The sequence below is a fragment of the Pipra filicauda genome, unplaced genomic scaffold, assembly GCF_003945595.2.
Source record: "Pipra filicauda isolate LSUMZ 115617 unplaced genomic scaffold, ASM394559v2 scaffold161_size1661140_pilon, whole genome shotgun sequence".
NCBI classification, from domain to species: Eukaryota; Metazoa; Chordata; class Aves; order Passeriformes; family Pipridae; genus Pipra; species Pipra filicauda.
In genome coordinates this window covers 471,952-488,152 of record NW_024104118.1, presented here as the reverse complement: position 1 = coordinate 488,152, position 16,201 = coordinate 471,952, and the positions used below count along the sequence as shown (strand labels likewise).

Genomic DNA, 16,201 nt, shown 5'->3' with positions numbered 1-16,201 from the left:
GCAGATATTTAAAGCACGTGGGAAGATTCTGATTTTAAAAATAAAGAAGTCAACACAGACTTTGTAAGCCACGACAACCACAACTGCACTGTCTCCTCAAAGGGGGCAGATTTCCTTGCACAAATCCATGCTGCCAGTCCTACACACCCGGCATGGCTTCCCTGGATGGGGAGCCACGGGCAGGGCTCTTTTGCTGCTTCAACCTCTCCCATGGATTTATTGAATTCTAAGACAGCAGGTTCATAGAATCATAGAATGGCCTGGGCTGAAAGGGACCTTAAAGATCATCCAGTCCCAGGTTGTTTCCTGGCACTGGAGCTCCCTCCCTTCCACAGGGAGAGGCTGGGGAGCAGGGCCAGAGGGGGACCTGAAGCCAGGGTGAAAGCAGGTGGCCCCCCAAGGGGCCACTACTCATTGGCAGCCAATGCACAGCAGGCAGATCTGGAACAGGAGCCTCCTATGGAGAAAGGGAAAGAGAGGGAAGAGAGCCCCCGATGGGGAATATTCACACACTGCCAGCAATAAGTCACCTGTCTCATTTCTCCTGCTTCGCTGTAACCAGCCAGGGAGGTGCTCTCGCGTGTCCTCTTCCATTCCAAAGGTGTCATGCATGCTCCCCCGCTAGTTCCCCCCTTTTTTTATCCTGTTGTATGCTCAAGATGATCCGGAAGGGAAAATTTTGGGTGATCTAGACTTTTGACCAGCTTAGAAGTAACAGCTGCTGCTTTTGGTGGGTGTCTTGTCCCAGGAGCCTGTGCCTGCCTGTCACTGAGGCAAGGGTGGCTGGCCAGGTCCCCAGGGCACACCGCGGGGACACCTCTGCCTCCGGTGCTCCAGGCGGCATCCCAGCCTGTACAATAGCAGAGGTCAGTTGTTTGGGTTTTTTTTTTTTTTTATCTCCCATTTTATTTGGTCTTGCTTTTTGTATTCTGTAACGTGATCCTCGGCCCACGACCCACGTGATCTCTATACCAATGTTTTAAACTTGAGTGTGGCACGGTATTTCTATTAAAGCATCAGGGCTGAGCGTCGTGTGCAGATTCTTCCTTCCCTCCTGATGATACAGAGTGGCATTTTGGGGGGGGCGGGGGGGCGATTTTGAGGCGAAGCGGGGGCGTGGAGGAGGAGAGGTGGGTGCAGGATTGCTCAGGCTGAGGGGCAGCGATGAGGCGGGTTCTGCCTCCTCACACGGGGAGCGCTCGGCGGGCCCGGCCCTCCCCGGGACAGGCCCTCAGCCCCGCGGAGCACCCTCTAGGCGGAGGCGGCCCGGCTGGAACCGGGATTCCGGGATTCTGGGATTCCGGGTTTCTGGGATTCCGGGATCCCGGGGTTCCGGGCTCCGGGACTGCCGGGCCGCGCCTGCGCCGCGCAGGGCGGGCCCCGCCTGCGCCGCCATGGCCGCGCCCCGCCACAGGCGCACGGCGCTGGAGCGCGTCGAGAAGTTCGTCTCCGACACCTACTTCACCGACTGCAACCTGCGGGGCAGGTGGGCGGCGGGGAGGCCTCTCCGCTCCTCCTCCCCCGGGGCACCCCCGGGGCGCTGGTGGGCGGCCGGGCCAGCTCGCGTGTGTCCCCTTTGGGGGGGGGGGGCACCCTGCCCTCGGGCGCTGCCGGGGCTCGGGGGGCTCGGTGAACACACACCGAGGGAACAAATCGCACACAGAAAACACACACCCCGGACAGCCACGGCACAGCCTTCCCCGCTCCGCCAGCCTCTCTAACACGGCGCTTCATTACTCTGTGATTTGTTAATCCTGTTGAGGGTGTTGAGTAGCAGCTGGGGAAAACAGGGTGCTCCCTGTCCCACCCCCGGGCTCGCCCTTGCGGGACTGACCGTACTAATATGTCGTGGCCATCTTCGACCTCAGGCTTTTTGGGGATCGCTGTCCACCGGCATCGCTCTCCTGCTTCCAGACTCCGCGGCGCATCTCTTACGATGAGGCTGTTGTGGGGGAATTCAGGCCGGCTGAAGTGGGAGAGTCCTTCGGGCCCACGTGAGTACAGGATTTCGGTGGTGCTGTGACCGTGGTGGGGTTGGAGCTCACGTCTCGTGTGTGTGTGTGTGAGTCCTCACGAGTTCTTAATGGTGAAGAAAGGAGATGATAATCCTTTTCCCCCTGAGTGCTCAAAGGTGTCTGCCCAGAAGCCTTTAGGGAGATTTCATGAGGAAACAGCCCAAGCTGTGTCAGTTTCCCAGGAGAGTGAAGAGCCCGGTTCATGGATCCTTTCTTCTGAGAGCTGTTTGTGATCATGGTTGTGTCCCTGATGCTTAGGTGGGGGATGTTTGCTTTGTCAGGTTTGGGAGAAGATTTTTATGCCAGCATTGGTCAGACAAGATGCCAGTGACTGTTTCTCTGGGGTCCCAGAGGGGCATAGATTAAATCAAGTCTGTATGGACAGGTGGCATTGTTGTGTTTGAATCCCATCAAACTCATGGGCTGCCCTCACTCAGCCTTCTCCTTGGAGGCTCTAAGGAAGAGCTCAAAGGAAGCTTTCTCTAAGGAGGCTCTAAGGAAGAGCTCAAAGGAAGCTTTCTCTAAGGAGGCTCTCCCTGGGGAGAAAGTCACACCGTGGGCTGAGGTTGCTACTTGCTCTCTTCCAGGTGGGAGACATGCTGGTTTAAGGTGGAGCTGAGCATCCCCCTGGCATGGGCAGGGCGGGAAGTGCACTTTGTCTGGGAGAGCGATGGGGAGGCCATGGTGTGGCGAGATGCCCAGCCTGTCCAGGTAAGGAGGCATGGATCAGGGGTGTGACAGATGCCCTGCTATGTACAGAATGGCGACTTTTTACGTCCCTGCTGTGCTGTGTGGTGGTGCCTGCAGGGTTTATGTTGCTGCTGGGGCAGCAGCAGCTTCTGTGCTGATTGCTCTTGTGGGAATCATTATCCCACACCATATGGGACCAGACCCCTCCATCCAGCTGGACTTTGGTTGAATGTGCCATCTTCCTGTGCAGGGATTGACTAAGGAAGGTGAGAAGACCAGCTACATCCTGACAAGCAGCCTGAAAGAGTCAGAGCCCCACAGGTGGGTGGTCAGTCGAGCTCCTCGCCACTGGGTGAGCTTGGTATTGTTGGAAGACAGGAGGCCAGGGTGAGACATCCTCATCTGTGTCCTGGTGCTTGTGACCTGCTTGCTGATGGTTTCCTTTTGGTCCCACAGCCTGACACTGTACGTGGAGCTGGCCTGCAATGGGCTCTTTGGAGCTGGCAAGGGCAGCATGATTGCCCCTCCCGACCCAGACAGGAGGGTCACCCTGAACAAGGCTGAGCTGGTCATCTTCAACAGAGATGTCTACGAACTGCTGGTAGATCTGGAAATACTGCTGGACATGGCCCGGGTATGGGAGCTCCTTCTCTTCCCTTCTCTCACCCTTTCCATAACTTCATTGTATCTCCTCCTCCTGCTGTTCCATGACCTGAGACCCTGAAGGAGAATATGTTTGCTGCTTCTGCTTTAGCACAATTGACTCTGTCTAGACTTGATGATCCTTGTGGGTTCCTTCTAACTCAGGATATTCTAGAATAGGGGAAAACTGAACAGAGGGAAACCATAGGTGTTTTTTCATCCACTTTCTGCTCCAAAGTAGGATCTGTTAACCAGAGTCCCCTGGGATGTGCATATGTATAACTTGGATTTAGAAGGCATGTGAGAAAAGGCACAAGACTGTGTTTGTGAAGCAGGGACATGGTGTTTACCTGGTACCACTGGCTGAGACGGATGTTGGAAGGAGGTACCAGGTTGTCCCTGAGGCAGGTGATGAGCTGATACGGTGGCCTGAGTAAAACTGTTATGCCTCCCAACCCCAGCTTCTCGGGGAGGAAAACCAGAGGAGTTTCCAGGCACTGTACACTGCCAACCAGATGGTCAATGTGTGTGATGTTACGGACCCCTCCACCTTCCCTGCTGCCCGTGACCTGGCTGCGACCATCTTCAGCCAGAGGAACGGCGAGAGCCAGCACACCATCCATGCCATGGGGCACTGCCACATTGACTCTGGTGAGAGCAGCACACGCTCCCTCTTCGCTCACATGGAGGCCAGGGCATGCTGCCCAAGGGGAGAGTGGGCTGCCCTTGGGCTTCAGGCACTGGATACCATGCCCTGAGGCACACAACTGCTTTTTCATGGAGGCAGGGGAGTGTGGGGTGCCCTTTGGAGCACTGATGGGGCTGGGGATGAGGGATGAATTATAGACTGCTGTCTTCCATCTGTTGGGCTTCACCCCTCGATTTACTGTCCCAGGAGGGGTTTCAGAGGGGTTCTAGCTCCAGGAGGAGCTTGTGTTGAGTAATAACTATGGTGGGGCCATGCCTGTCCCCGCAGCCTGGCTGTGGCCCTATGAGGAGACCATCCGTAAGTGTGCTCGGAGCTGGGTCACCGTGGTCCGCCTGATGGAGCGCAATCCGGAGCTCACCTTTGCCTGCTCCCAGGTCAGTGATCTCCCTCTGGAGACCTCTCCTCTACTCATGGCATGTTACTTCTCCAGCAAAAAGAGATGAGGGGATGACCAGAAGTGTTGCAGAGAGGAGGGACCTGGTTGTGGAGTGGTAGAGAGCTGAGGCTGATCTCTGTTCTCTGGCAGGCACAGCAGTTTGAGTGGGTGCGGAGCTGGTACCCTGGGCTCTATGCACAGATTCTGGACTTCGTGGCCAAGGGGCAGTTCATTCCTGTTGGAGGCACCTGGGTGGAAATGGTGAGTAGCACGGTGAGCCTGGCTTGCCGAATCCCCTCTGTGCCATCCTTCTGGGACTGGGCCTGGCACTGGAGGGGACAGCAGAGCCTTTGCTGAGCCTGTTTGGTTGGTGATGGTCTCCAAGCCTAGGAGCAGCAGCTGAAGTGTCTAACCTAGCAAAAATACAATCCTTCTCCCATATCATTCTCTGAGAAAGGATCTTTGCACTCAGTGAGCTGTGTTCCTCCGTTTTCCCTCTGCTGAGCTCTCTTCAGTTCCTCCCTGTGATCTCCAGATCAGGTGGATGGGAATGGGGTTCTTACAAGACCTTCCCCAGTGCCTGGCTTTCCTCACAGACTCCCTGTGCCTTTCCCCCAGGACGGGAACCTGCCCAGTGGGGAGTCCATGGTGCGGCAGTTCCTCCAGGGACAGCAGTTCTTCCAGGAGCAGTTTGGCCGAATCTGCACAGAGGTACTTGTTCTTTTCCAGCACACCTTCCTTGCACACCATCTCCTTTCACTTCTTGCTGTGTATGAGGTTCGCCTGACTCATGTGTTTCTCTCTCCCTCTGCTCCTGTTTCTTCTCCTCCCAGTTCTGGCTGCCAGACACGTTTGGATACTCAGCCCAGCTGCCCCAGCTGATGCGTGGCTGTGGGATTCAGCGGTTCCTCACACAGAAGCTCAGCTGGAACCTTGTGAATACCTTCCCGGTGAGCTGTGCATCCCTTCTTTCCAGGGGATGGATGTGTGCATGCTGGAGTCTTCTGCAGGGCTGGACCTGTCGGTTCCACAGTCCTTCAGCTCAGCTGACACAGGCTCTGCTTCCAGAAGCCACCAGTTTTTGGTGGTAGCAATGTCCTGTCAGACTTTAGGGGAGGAAAAGGTCATGGTTAGAGATTCCAGCTGGGCCCCTGGCCTGTAAATTCCTTCTGCTTCCAGGCAAGGAACTGTGACTTGTGTGCAGGTCCGACAGACAGCAAATCCAGCCTCTCCCTGCTGTACCCTGCCCTTGTGGCATTCCCTGTCCTTGTGCAACTATCTCCTTACACTGATCCATCAGGACATTCTGCAGCTTCATGGAGAGAAACTAAAGGCCCAGTTTTAATCCTCAGGGGGCTCTGGAATGTCTGTCCCCTGTGTACCACATTGTCCTTTCGCTCCCCTCCAGTATCACACCTTCTTCTGGGAAGGCATTGATGGTTCCCGAGTCCTGACCCATTTCCCTCCTGGTGACTCCTATGGGATGCATGGGCTTGTGGAGGAGGTGAGTGAGACCTGCATGTGAAGTTGCCAGCCCCTTGGAGCCTCCTGGGAGAGGAGGGGGATAGCTGGGAAGGGAGCGGGATAGCTGGCAGTATTTTTGGACAAAGGCCATTTGGGTGCCTGGCAGTTGATTGCCTGGTTCCGAGATGTGCCTGTGCCTGATTTTGGCAGTTTGGGCTGGGGAGAAGGGGCAGGACTGGGCTTTGCACCCTAAAGGCTGACCTGGCTTTCTTGTGGGAGCTGGGGATGGGCACCAGGGGATTGCAGCTGCCCAAAAATCCCTCCAGGTGCTGAAGACAGTGAAGAACAACAAGGACAAAGGATTTGTGAACCACAGCGCATTCCTCTTCGGCTTTGGAGATGGAGGAGGGGGCCCCACACAGAAAATGCTGGATAGAATGAAGAGAATGAGTGACACAGATGGGCTGCCAAGGTGAGAGGAAAGCTCCTCTCTCCTGGCAGGACCACTGGCTTTGAGCCAGCCCCGGCCTTCAGCAGTGCCAAAAGAAAGAGAGCAGGGCAGAGAGACAGGCAAGCAGAGGGCTGGGAAGGATTTTCATGGGTCTCTGTATCATCAAGAGCTGTAAGAACAGGTACACAGGGCAGGCCTGGACTGCTTATGAGCCCTCAGTAGAGTCATGGGTTGAGTGTCCAGCACAGCAGCTATGCCTGGCAGTCAGTCCCTGTCTGGAGAATGTCCACAGGAGAGGTTCAGGGGTCCCAGGAGAGCAGGAGGGGGGTGGGAGAAGGGTGAGGGGAATACTGTGTATAGTTGTATTGAAGTTTCTGAGGCCTTGGTTCCAGGAACGTCAACTTTCCAGATGGGATGCAACATTAGCCATGTCCCAGGCTTCTCCCTGGCTCATCACTGTACCTGTGTCTCTCCCACAGGGTGCAGATCTCAACTCCTGACCAGCTCTTTTCTGTCCTGGAGAAGGAGTCATCACAGCTGTGCACCTGGGTGGGAGAGCTCTTCCTCGAGCTGCACAATGGCACGTACACCACCCAGGCCCAGGTGAGGGTCCCCACGCCCAGGCCATGCAAATTCGTGACACCTACAAGTAACCAACCTTCCTGCACTGGAGCTGGGTTTCTGCTGCTGATGTGAGAGATCTACTCCCAGCTACCCATTTCCTGATGCTCAAGAAATACATATATTTTTATATATATATATATATAAGAATATATATATTCTTTATACCAGATAAAGAAGGGGAATCGAGAGTGTGAGAGGATACTCCATGACGTCGAAGTGCTCAGCACCCTGGCTGTGGCACAGGACAGTGTGTTCCAGTACCCTGCCAGCCAGCTGCAGCGGCTCTGGAGGTGAGGGAGTGAGTACAGGGGCATTGCTGGTGCTGGGAGAGGATTCAGTACTGCAGCACTCTATGTAGCTTACCTACCACTGTCTGTAACCCCTTCCATAAACTGATCAGGGATCCACCTGGAAAGCGTTCGGTGGCTTGCTTGATTCTCCCATTGGAAGATAACTTCAAACCCTCACTACTCTGCTGCCTGAAAGCTTCATTTCCAACCTAAGCTTGTTCCTCCCCAGTTTTGACATGTCTGAACTTGTACAACAACATATCTGGTAGCCTTAGGGGATAAAAAGAAATAGCTCGTACTCCCCATGGTTGTGCTTTACTAAGATGACAGTTGACAAGCCCTAACATAAAGGGATTTAAAGGATGCTATGGAAAAAATCCTTTTCTCTGAAGTGTTGGCTAATGGGAGTATAAGGAACAGTTATTAAGTTAGTCTGGCTTGCAAACAGGGCTCTTGTTTGAGAGAAGAACTTTCTGGTTTGTTCTAAGCCAGAACAAATACGGTGCTCTCGCATCCTCTCCTGGATTCTGCTCTCTTTTAGGTTATTGCTACTCAACCAGTTCCATGATGTCCTGCCAGGCAGCTGTATCCAGCTCGTGGTTGAGGATGCCCTGCAATACTACACAGGTGAGCAGAAATTTGGCTAGGAGGGCACGCACTTGCCAGAGCACACTGGGTCCTGCCTGGTGGGGCTGCAGTGGTTTCAGTCTTGGACTACCAGGGCAAGCCTGTGCAGATATGTGTCTGAAATAGTGTTAAATTAGCAGGGGAGCCAAGGGATTGAAAACCATCCCAATTTATTGACTTCTCTGCTTGCTGTTGGCATGCCAGGGTAGACCTCCACGAAGGTTTGCTCCTGCCTGCTCATGGGTGCTTGCAGGAGCTTAGTTAACCAGAATTTTCCAGCTGAGCTGGCATAGCTCATCGTAATCTTGTAATAACAAAGTTAAGAATAATTATACACTTGAATTACTCACTAATAGATAATAATAATTAATGATAATTAGTAATTGTAGCTTGGCAGGCGATAAAGTGCGTGTACATTGCACAGGAGCGCCAGAAGCTCTCTCAGATCCAACTTAGGCCCTTTTGTTGTACAGAGATCCGCAGGATCGGTGCTGAGCTGCAGGAGGAGGCTGTGCAGTCCCTGTGCAGGGATCTGCTGCAGCCCAAGGCAGGGAGCACCGAAAGCACCCTTGTGTTGAACACTTTGCCCTGGGAACGCACCGAGGTGATCTCCAGGCCTGGGCCAGATGGAACAGAGACTTTGGGTATGTCTGACCTGGGATAACTCTTGTATCAGAATTTCTTACAGGGGCAGAGTCAGCTAACAAGGGAATACTCTGCCTCTCCCTGCCCAGGGGAGGGCTTTACTGGCTGTTCAAACTCTTCCTTGGACAACTTGAAATGGAATAAAGTCCCCTGAAGTATGGAGGAAGAAGAGGAGGGTATGAGAGGAGGTAGTAGGTCTGATGTGAGAGCGCTAGGGCAGCACAGTGTGACTTAGGTTTCAGTCTGGGGCTGATGTTGGAATAGAACCTCTTTGCTTTCCAGCTCTCGTGACAGTCCCCAGCATGGGCTATGCTCTAGTGAGGGAGCCATTGCTGCCCTCTCAGCCTGTGTCAGTGAGGAAGCAGGTAAGCACGAGGCAGTTTGCTTCAGATCCATGTTCCCTGTGTCAAAGGTTGATTGGGGAGAAATCTAAGGAATCCAGCATCCAGCAAATCCACATAGTAAATTTGCAACTGAGGCACTCAGCTCCTGCAGTTGTGGGTCTGTGACACCTGTTTTCCGTCCTTTTTCCAAGGTGGATGGCTCCATTACCATGGAGAATGGGGTGATTGCTGTCTGCCTGGACATGATGGGACACCTGACCTCACTTCGGCTGCTGGACTCCGAGAGGTCTGTGTCACCCAGTCACTGGCCCTGGGCTCCTCAAACCTCCCCCAGGATGACTTCTCACTGTACACTCTTGTCCACTGCCAGCCCTTCTGATGCTGCTGTTTCTCTGTTCCACTTTCTTTCAGAGAGTCAGTCCCAGAGGGCTGCTACGCGAACCAGTTTGCACTCTTTGATGATGTTCCCCTCTACTGGGATGCCTGGGATGTGATGGATTATCACTTGGAAACCAGGTAGAGGAGCAGTGCAGGCAGCACTTGGATTTTGGCTTTGCCCTAAGATTCTTGCCTCCCTGTCAGTCCTAGCTGTAAGAGAGCATTCACTCTGGAGAAGTGAGTGCCTCCTATGTGGGAGGCTGGACTGGGATTTGGGAACCTGGATCTACTAGGCTGAGACTATCTCTGCCTTCATTCCTTTGTCTAGGAAGCCAGTGACCATGCTGCTGAAACCTCTGGAAATCACCCTGGCTGGGGGCCTGCGGGGAAGTGTGAGGTTCTCCCTGCAGGTCGGGAAAAGCAGCACCTTAACCCAGGAGATCATCCTGGATGCCACGTGCCCATACCTCCGCTTCCTGACCCAGGTTTGGCCCGTGGCTGCTGCATGATACCAACATCCTGTGTGGCAGGAATTACATTCCCCCTCCTGTTTTCTTCCCTGGAACCCCCCCCACTGCCTGTCCTCCTCTGCCTTAAGGGAAGGCAGCCTGAGGGTGGGGGGAGGTCCCGAGGGACAAGAAGAATTCATCCTGGTGTTGAGACTCTGGTGTGGTTTTATTGTAGCTTATGTTGGCTGTGTGTAAGCCAGCTGCTGCACACCAGGGAAGGAAAAGTGCAGCTTCTGCTTGTCAGACCCCATGGTGATGCCCTTCTGCTTCTACATTTAGGTTGAGTGGAAGGAGGCTCACAAGTTCCTGAAGGTGGAGTTCCCTGTGCAGGTCCGGAGCACAAACGCCACCTACGAGATCCAGTTTGGACACGTGCAGCGGCCAACACACTGGAACACGTCCTGGGACTGGGCTCGGTTCGAGGTGAGAGGGATGGGGGCCTGGTCCCAGCACCGAGCTGCTCCTGCTCCTGGCAGTGGCTCTCTGTAGTGAGCCCATCCCTTGGTACCTGCTGCAGGTGTGGGCTCACAAGTGGATGGATCTCTCTGAGCACGGCTTTGGGGTGGCTCTGCTGAACGACTGCAAATATGGGGCATCAGCCCACAGGAACGTCCTCAGCCTCTCTCTGTGAGTTACAGATGGATGAGGGGGGAGCTGCTGCAGGTACTTTGTCTTGTGAGGTGTCTCTTGGAAGTCGAGGCAACACCTGATCCTAAATGACCTTAGTTAATAAATAGTCTGATGGGTGTCTGTTGTCCGAGAATTTGGCTGACTTACATTATAACTAATTCCTGTGAGCTATGCTCATAGATAATTCAGGAGAGATGAGATTTTTCTGTTGCTGGCCAAAACACACCCCAGGAGGGAAGGCTTAATGAGAGGGAAGGAACAGCAGTGTTAATGTTACAAGTGCACACCAAGCTGAAAGAAACCGTATATTTCAGTTTGACTCTGTCAGCCACAATTTTCACAGGAAGACACCCAAGCTTTTTAAGCTTCTGGGACTGTCCAGGGTCTGTTTGCTGTTGCATGTTTGCTTCCACCCCTGGGCCCAGCTTCAAGGTAGTGAGGGGAGCAGTTGTCACAGTGCTCCTCTGGCTCTACTCTGTGTGGCAGTGGGTGCTGCCAAGACACCAGTCTCACTAACATCTCGTTGCCTTAGGCTGAGAGCACCCAAGTCCCCTGATTCCACAGCAGACATTGGGCACCACCAGTTCACCTACGCTGTGATGCCTCACCAGGGTGAGTGACAGGCCCCCTACGAACACGCAGGGTGGGGGATGCACCAGTGAACCTTGGGGTGAGTGTGTCTCTGACTGTGCATGTGCCGAGGCTGGACAGAGGTTCTTGTGATGCAGGTTCCTTCCAGGAGGCTGGTGTGATTCAGCGTGCCTACAACTTGAATTTCCCCCTCCACGCAGTCCCGGCCAGCTCTGCCCAGTGCCCAGCCTGGAGTGCCTTTTCTGTCAGCTCACCTGCCATCGTGCTGGAGACCGTCAAGCAGGCAGGTGCCAGGGCAGAGGTGGGGAGGGCAGAGGGGGTTAAGGTGCTGTTGTCAAGCATGGGTTGCTCTTTCCTCCACACTGAGTGGCGGTTAGGCTCAGCTGAGCGGAACAACGTGGGTTGGAGAGGCTGTGCCTGTCTCATTTGTCTGAACTCCCACCTGCACTGTCCCCCAAAGGCTGAGGGCAGACCTGAAGCCGTGGTGGTTCGGCTCTACGAGGCGTATGGCAGCACGGTTACTGCCTGGCTCCAGACCTCCCTCCCCGTTAAAGAGGCAATGCTGTAAGTCCATGGTCCATGCCAAAGGGCTGGGTGTGCATGGGGGTGGAGATCAGTGCCTTCAGCCTCATGTGCTTTCCTCCTCAGCTGCGACCTCCTGGAGCGGCCAGCTGCACAGGGCACCCTGCCCCTGGGGCAGCAGGGCTTGAGGCTCTCCTTCACACCCTTCTGCGTGCTCTCCGTCCTCTTGGTCTTGAGCCAGTGACACCATCCACCGCTCTGGCTGATGCTGCAGCAACCTGGACCAACACTGTGAGCTCAAATCACAGCCTGAGCCTTCCTCGATCCCAAGAGCTGTACAAGACAGCAGTTCCAGAGCAGGGCAGTGTCCCCATGTCCCACACCCAGCCATCGGAGAGCAGCGCTTGAGAACAACCGCGTTCCTCAGGGAAGGAGGACAGTTGCCCACTGCCCAAACAGAGTAGGTGGGCTTGAGTGCTGAGCTTGCTGAAGTGTGGATAAGGGTGTGGACAGGCTGGTGGCCCTGCATGGGCTCTGCTCCAGCCCCAGGGCCTTGGGGAGTAGCAGTTTCCACAGTGGCTCCTGTATCTGAGCCTTAATCTTATCTAGCAGTGACTATAAAAAACACACTCTACTTCCTCCCTTCCTCTGCCTGCCCTTTGCACTGCCCTTGCAGATGGAGAGCACAAATAAATAAGAGAATTACATCAAGCTCCAGCCTGTTTTCTTAACTTTTTTCCAGGTAACTGCACTGACCTGCCTCCTCCCAGGTGCTTTGTTGTAGCTGCTGCTCCCTTAGTGTCCTCCTCGGCAGGATCTCACTACTCCTGGAACTGGGGAGGCAGAGCTTTACTTTAGGGGAGGTGAGGTGGAGGGGAAGCCTGCTACAGCCCCTTGGGGAAGAGGCTGGGCACAGAGGGGTTATCCTTAGCATGAAAAGGCGTGCACAGTGATTTCTACACAAAATATTTTATTATTTAGTCAGCTAAAAACAGTGATTGGAGCAGCAGCCAGAAAGGGAAGAGAGAACCCAGTTTTAGGCAGAGGGAAGAGTCAGAGTCCAGCACAATGTAAGGTCTTGGCTCTTTTTCCCCTCTAATGCCTCTGGACAGCAGGAAAATACCCCACCACCAAGCCCAGCTTCTCCCTCATGCACTGGCAGGATGCAACAGTAGCAAGCAGCTGTGAGCACAGGTACAGAGAAGCTCCATTTCCCCCATCACTAACTCACGTCCCTGGCCAAGCCCTCCCTGAGCTTCTCCTGGGCCACTAAATGCCCCTCAGGAGGTGGGCAGTGGGCAGCACTCACATGACAGGGACTGCACCTGAAAAACAGAGAGGGAAAGGAGGAGTCAGAGGGCAAGGGAGTGTCTGGCTCTACCCCACTGGCTCCTCTCCTGCCATTTGGCACCCGTCAGTCCCTTCGATACAACTGAGCGCTCCCACAGCCCCCACCTGTGCACCTGAAAGCCGCAGGGGCTGCCAGCCTCACCTCTGCCCCTGCGTGCAGACATCCGGAGGCGGCTTCTGGTTTTGAGAAGCACCTCTGGCTCAGGCAAGGCTGGAGCAGGGGTCCCTCTCCTCCTCCGGCGAGCACGTCCCTTCCTCGGCCCATCAGCCTCCTCCTCCTCCTCCCCTTCCTCCTTCTCATCTGACTTCTGGGGGGTTGCTGCAGCCCTGGGGCGCCTTTTCAAGGCGCGTGAGGTGACCTGGGCGGACATCAGAGCTGCGGCTTAGCAGGAGAAGCGTGCTTGGAGCACCACAGAGGATGAGAACCTCCATATGGGATCACCACCATGAATTCAGGAGCAGCCTGAGCAAGGTTAGGGGGAACAGGACAGCCAGACACAACCACAAAGCTGCTTACCTTAGGGGTCAGTGCCTCAGGGTCTGCCTTCAGCTGAGCGCGCTTTTTGCGGGGCATCTTCTGGTGCTTCTGCCCTGCATGAGAGGACATGCCCAGGTCAGGGGGAGTGAGGGACACGCTTGCAGGGATGCTGTCCTGGGTGATGTGAGCTGAGCACTGAGGAACTGCAGGACGAAAAACCATCCTGCCAGTGCAACAGCTGTGCCCAAGCAGGTTGGGATGCTGGTAGGAAGCCCCGGGGAAAATGGGCTCTGTCCCTTGGTGCCAACGGCTGTCACAGGCCTGTCAGCACCCCAGGGAGAGGGGCTTTGCTCCTGCCTGTGCTCTTGTGCTATACAGAAAAGACAGGGCTGCCCAGTGTCCAGCCCTCCCAGAGCAAGAGTGGGTCCCACGGGCGGGAGAGAGGACACTCACCTGTGGGAGCCATGGGACCAGGCTCTCCCTGCAAGGAAGGGACAGAGCATTGACTGGGGTGCAGTCATTCTGCAGGCAGCAGCAGCAGAATCCCTGCCCCTTCTCCCTCTCGCAGTGATAGGGAAAGAGCCACATTTCTCTAGGAAGCCAGGAGAGTCAGGCTTGCTCTGCCTGCCCTGTGCACTGGGGACTCTCCTGTCAGTCCTGTTCCTGCAAGGCCACAGACACAGGGCACAGGAGGGAGGAACAGGGCTCCAGACCTCATTCCCTCCATCTGCTCCAGACTGCCCACCATCCCTTGGCCAGCTGGCCATCACACAGAGGGTCCTGGTCACCTCCATGCCCAGCAGCTTGGTGGAGAGGGAGATCTCCAGCCACACAGTGTAATGTTTGGGAGTCTCAGCAAGCAGAAAATGGGCTGGAGGGGTGGTTTGGGAGCCCCAGGGAGTGACCCCAGGCACCTACCTGGAACCATATGGTCCTGCCGTTGCGGTCACGCAGGGAGCTCATGCCAGGAACCAAGTAACACTGCAGCCAGTTCTTGAAGGTGGCGTAGTTATCCGAGTGCTCAGGGTCCAAAAGGTGCTTTTCTGGGAAGGGAGAAAGGACAGAATTAGAGCAGAAGCCACGATCGTGGTGTCGGGATGCCCTCCCAAACCTCCTGATGCCGGGAATGCAAAGCCCCAGCCTCCCCCAGCTGTCCCTGTTCCCCAGCATCCTGTCCTGTCGCCTCACCTGCCGTGATGACCTCCATGGGCACGGTGTGGCACAGCTCCAGGAGATCCGGGTTCTTCCTCATCAGCTTCACCTTCTTGCTCAGTGTCAGGGAAGGATCCTGCAAGGGTGGAGAAGGGGAGGAAAGTCACCTGCCAGCTACTTCTGCCTCCTCGGGGTCTCTCCTCTCCAACAGCACCCAAATTCTTTGTCTTTTGCCCTCCTGAGGATGAGTTGCCACACTCTCCATACATGCCAGCCCTGAGCTCACCCCACTGTGGGCTTCCAGTTTAGCTACAAAGACATGAAAGAGGGCTAACACACACAAACATCAGCAGTTTTAAAAACACCCCTCAGGTCATGTAGTTTGTCTTCTGGCTTCTTTAAAATAGTCACTTTAAAAGACCACGAGAACAGCCTTGGGCTTTACTACAGCCTTCTTGGAGATTTTAAGCTTGCAAGGTGTTTGTTTCACTCATCTCTTCCTCTTCACCCACCCCAAAAATATTCATAGACTTCTTGAAGGCAGAAGCTGGGCACAGCTCGTCCTGCAGGGCCACAGGCAACCAAACCCCTGGTACGACATCTGCCACCTTCTGATCCTGTGAAAGCACCTGGTATTCCTCACCTTCTTCCTCCTCTCCTGCTTCTGATCCTTCAGGGCCTCCAGGACAGTCCGAGCCTTTTCAAAGGGAGGGATCTTCAACCTGAAAGAGTTACACACAAGCCTGAGCCCTTGGTTCTGGCACTGTCCACATCTACCAGGTGAGGAGGCACGGCCAACTTAGCCCAAGAGCCACTGAGTTCCAGCAAACTCTTGGAGACCAAACCTCCGTGGCAGGTCAGCGGATGCTCAACCCACTTTACCTGTACAGGATCTCAGCACGCAGGTAATTCCCAATTCCATTGAAATACTTCTGGTTTAAGAGGGCTTCACAGATGGGCTTGTCAAAAGCCTTGTCATCCAGATTCCTCAGCACGTTCTCCCTGCAACAGAGCACGGGGCAACAAGAGTCACCGGGGCATGTCCGTGCAGGAAAAGCAGTCAAACCCAACCAGGGGGCATTCCTCCAGGGCGCTCACCTGAAAGCCTGGTACTCGGAGACGACGCAGGGCCCGCGCTCCTGCTGCCAGGCGTCCCCCAGGCGCCAGGACCCGAACCGGCGGGCGTCCACGAAGCAGAGGGCCCGCGGGGGGCTCTCGCGGGTGAGGAAGCGGAGGTGGGCATGGCGGGGCAGCTCGGCGGCTGGGCACAGCCGGAACGACCCCGACATGCCGAAACGAAACACGAGGTCCTGCGGCGGGGGAGCGGCGGCGGGGTCCAGCGCGCTCAGCGTCAGCCGCAGCTCCTTGCCCCGGGCGAGGGCCGAGATGCGGTAGGCCTCGCTGCGGAACGGCACCTCGGGGCCGCGGCCCACCGCCGAGCGCTCCACGCCGCCCGCGAACACCAGCCCGCCGCACACGCCGTTGATGAAGCACCCGGCGAGGTGCAGCTCCGGGCACTCGGGCATCGCCGCGACCGCGCCGCGGAGCCACGACCGCGCTGCCACCGGCAGCTCCCACTGCGCCCGCCCGCCCCCATTGGCTGCGCCGTGGGCGGCGCGCGCTCCCATTGGCTCCGCGCAGGGCGGCGCGCGCTCCCATTGGCTGCGCGGTGATGCCGGAGCTTGTAGTCCTGCCGGGCGGCCCCGCCGCGGGG

At 55.7% G+C, this 16,201-nt stretch overlaps 2 protein-coding genes across 2 annotated transcripts; one reads left to right on the top strand and one right to left on the bottom strand.

The window, feature by feature from the left end:
- The first annotated feature begins 1,343 nt into the window (after window positions 1-1,343).
- On the top strand, window positions 1,344-12,219 carry MAN2C1 (mannosidase alpha class 2C member 1). The gene is made up of 26 exons (XM_027712139.2): window positions 1,344-1,486; window positions 1,869-1,994; window positions 2,603-2,726; window positions 2,956-3,026; window positions 3,162-3,339; window positions 3,809-3,998; window positions 4,324-4,430; window positions 4,583-4,693; window positions 5,051-5,143; window positions 5,266-5,382; window positions 5,841-5,936; window positions 6,223-6,368; window positions 6,827-6,950; window positions 7,140-7,261; window positions 7,803-7,888; window positions 8,362-8,532; window positions 8,816-8,898; window positions 9,069-9,163; window positions 9,289-9,393; window positions 9,584-9,740; window positions 10,044-10,187; window positions 10,282-10,391; window positions 10,927-11,006; window positions 11,123-11,268; window positions 11,446-11,549; window positions 11,634-12,219. Exons 1-26 carry the CDS (start codon window positions 1,395-1,397, stop codon window positions 11,749-11,751), a joined length of 3,096 nt encoding a protein of 1,031 aa, XP_027567940.2. The 5' UTR covers window positions 1,344-1,394; the 3' UTR covers window positions 11,752-12,219.
- A 241-nt stretch (window positions 12,220-12,460) lies between these two features.
- On the bottom strand, window positions 12,461-16,153 carry NEIL1 (nei like DNA glycosylase 1). The gene is made up of 9 exons (XM_027712143.2): window positions 15,586-16,153; window positions 15,370-15,489; window positions 15,131-15,209; window positions 14,524-14,623; window positions 14,254-14,378; window positions 13,789-13,816; window positions 13,375-13,448; window positions 13,000-13,216; window positions 12,461-12,832 (listed from the first exon to the last, which is right to left on the bottom strand). The coding sequence occupies exons 1-9, from the start codon at window positions 16,113-16,115 to the stop codon at window positions 12,813-12,815; spliced, it is 1,293 nt and encodes a 430-aa protein (XP_027567944.2). The 5' UTR covers window positions 16,116-16,153; the 3' UTR covers window positions 12,461-12,812.
- Window positions 16,154-16,201: the final 48 nt, after the last annotated feature.

Excerpts from the sequence above, each read along its gene's own strand:
- MAN2C1 (XM_027712139.2), top strand. The coding sequence starts at position 1,395 with ATGGCCGCGCCCCGCCACAGGCGCACGGCGCTGGAGCGCGTCGAGAAG. Across the intron at positions 7,262-7,802 it reads CAGCTGCAGCGGCTCTGGAG|GTTATTGCTACTCAACCAGT; the intron begins GTGAGGGAGTGA and ends GCTCTCTTTTAG. Across the intron at positions 9,394-9,583 it reads GATTATCACTTGGAAACCAG|GAAGCCAGTGACCATGCTGC; the intron begins GTAGAGGAGCAG and ends TCCTTTGTCTAG.
- NEIL1 (XM_027712143.2), bottom strand. The coding sequence starts at position 16,115 with ATGGGAGCGCGCGCCGCCCACGGCGCAGCCAATGGGGGCGGGCGGGCG. Across the intron at positions 15,210-15,369 it reads CGTGCTGAGATCCTGTACAG|GTTGAAGATCCCTCCCTTTG; the intron begins GTAAAGTGGGTT and ends TAACTCTTTCAG. Across the intron at positions 13,817-14,253 it reads GCAGGACCATATGGTTCCAG|GGAGAGCCTGGTCCCATGGC; the intron begins GTAGGTGCCTGG and ends CCTTCCTTGCAG.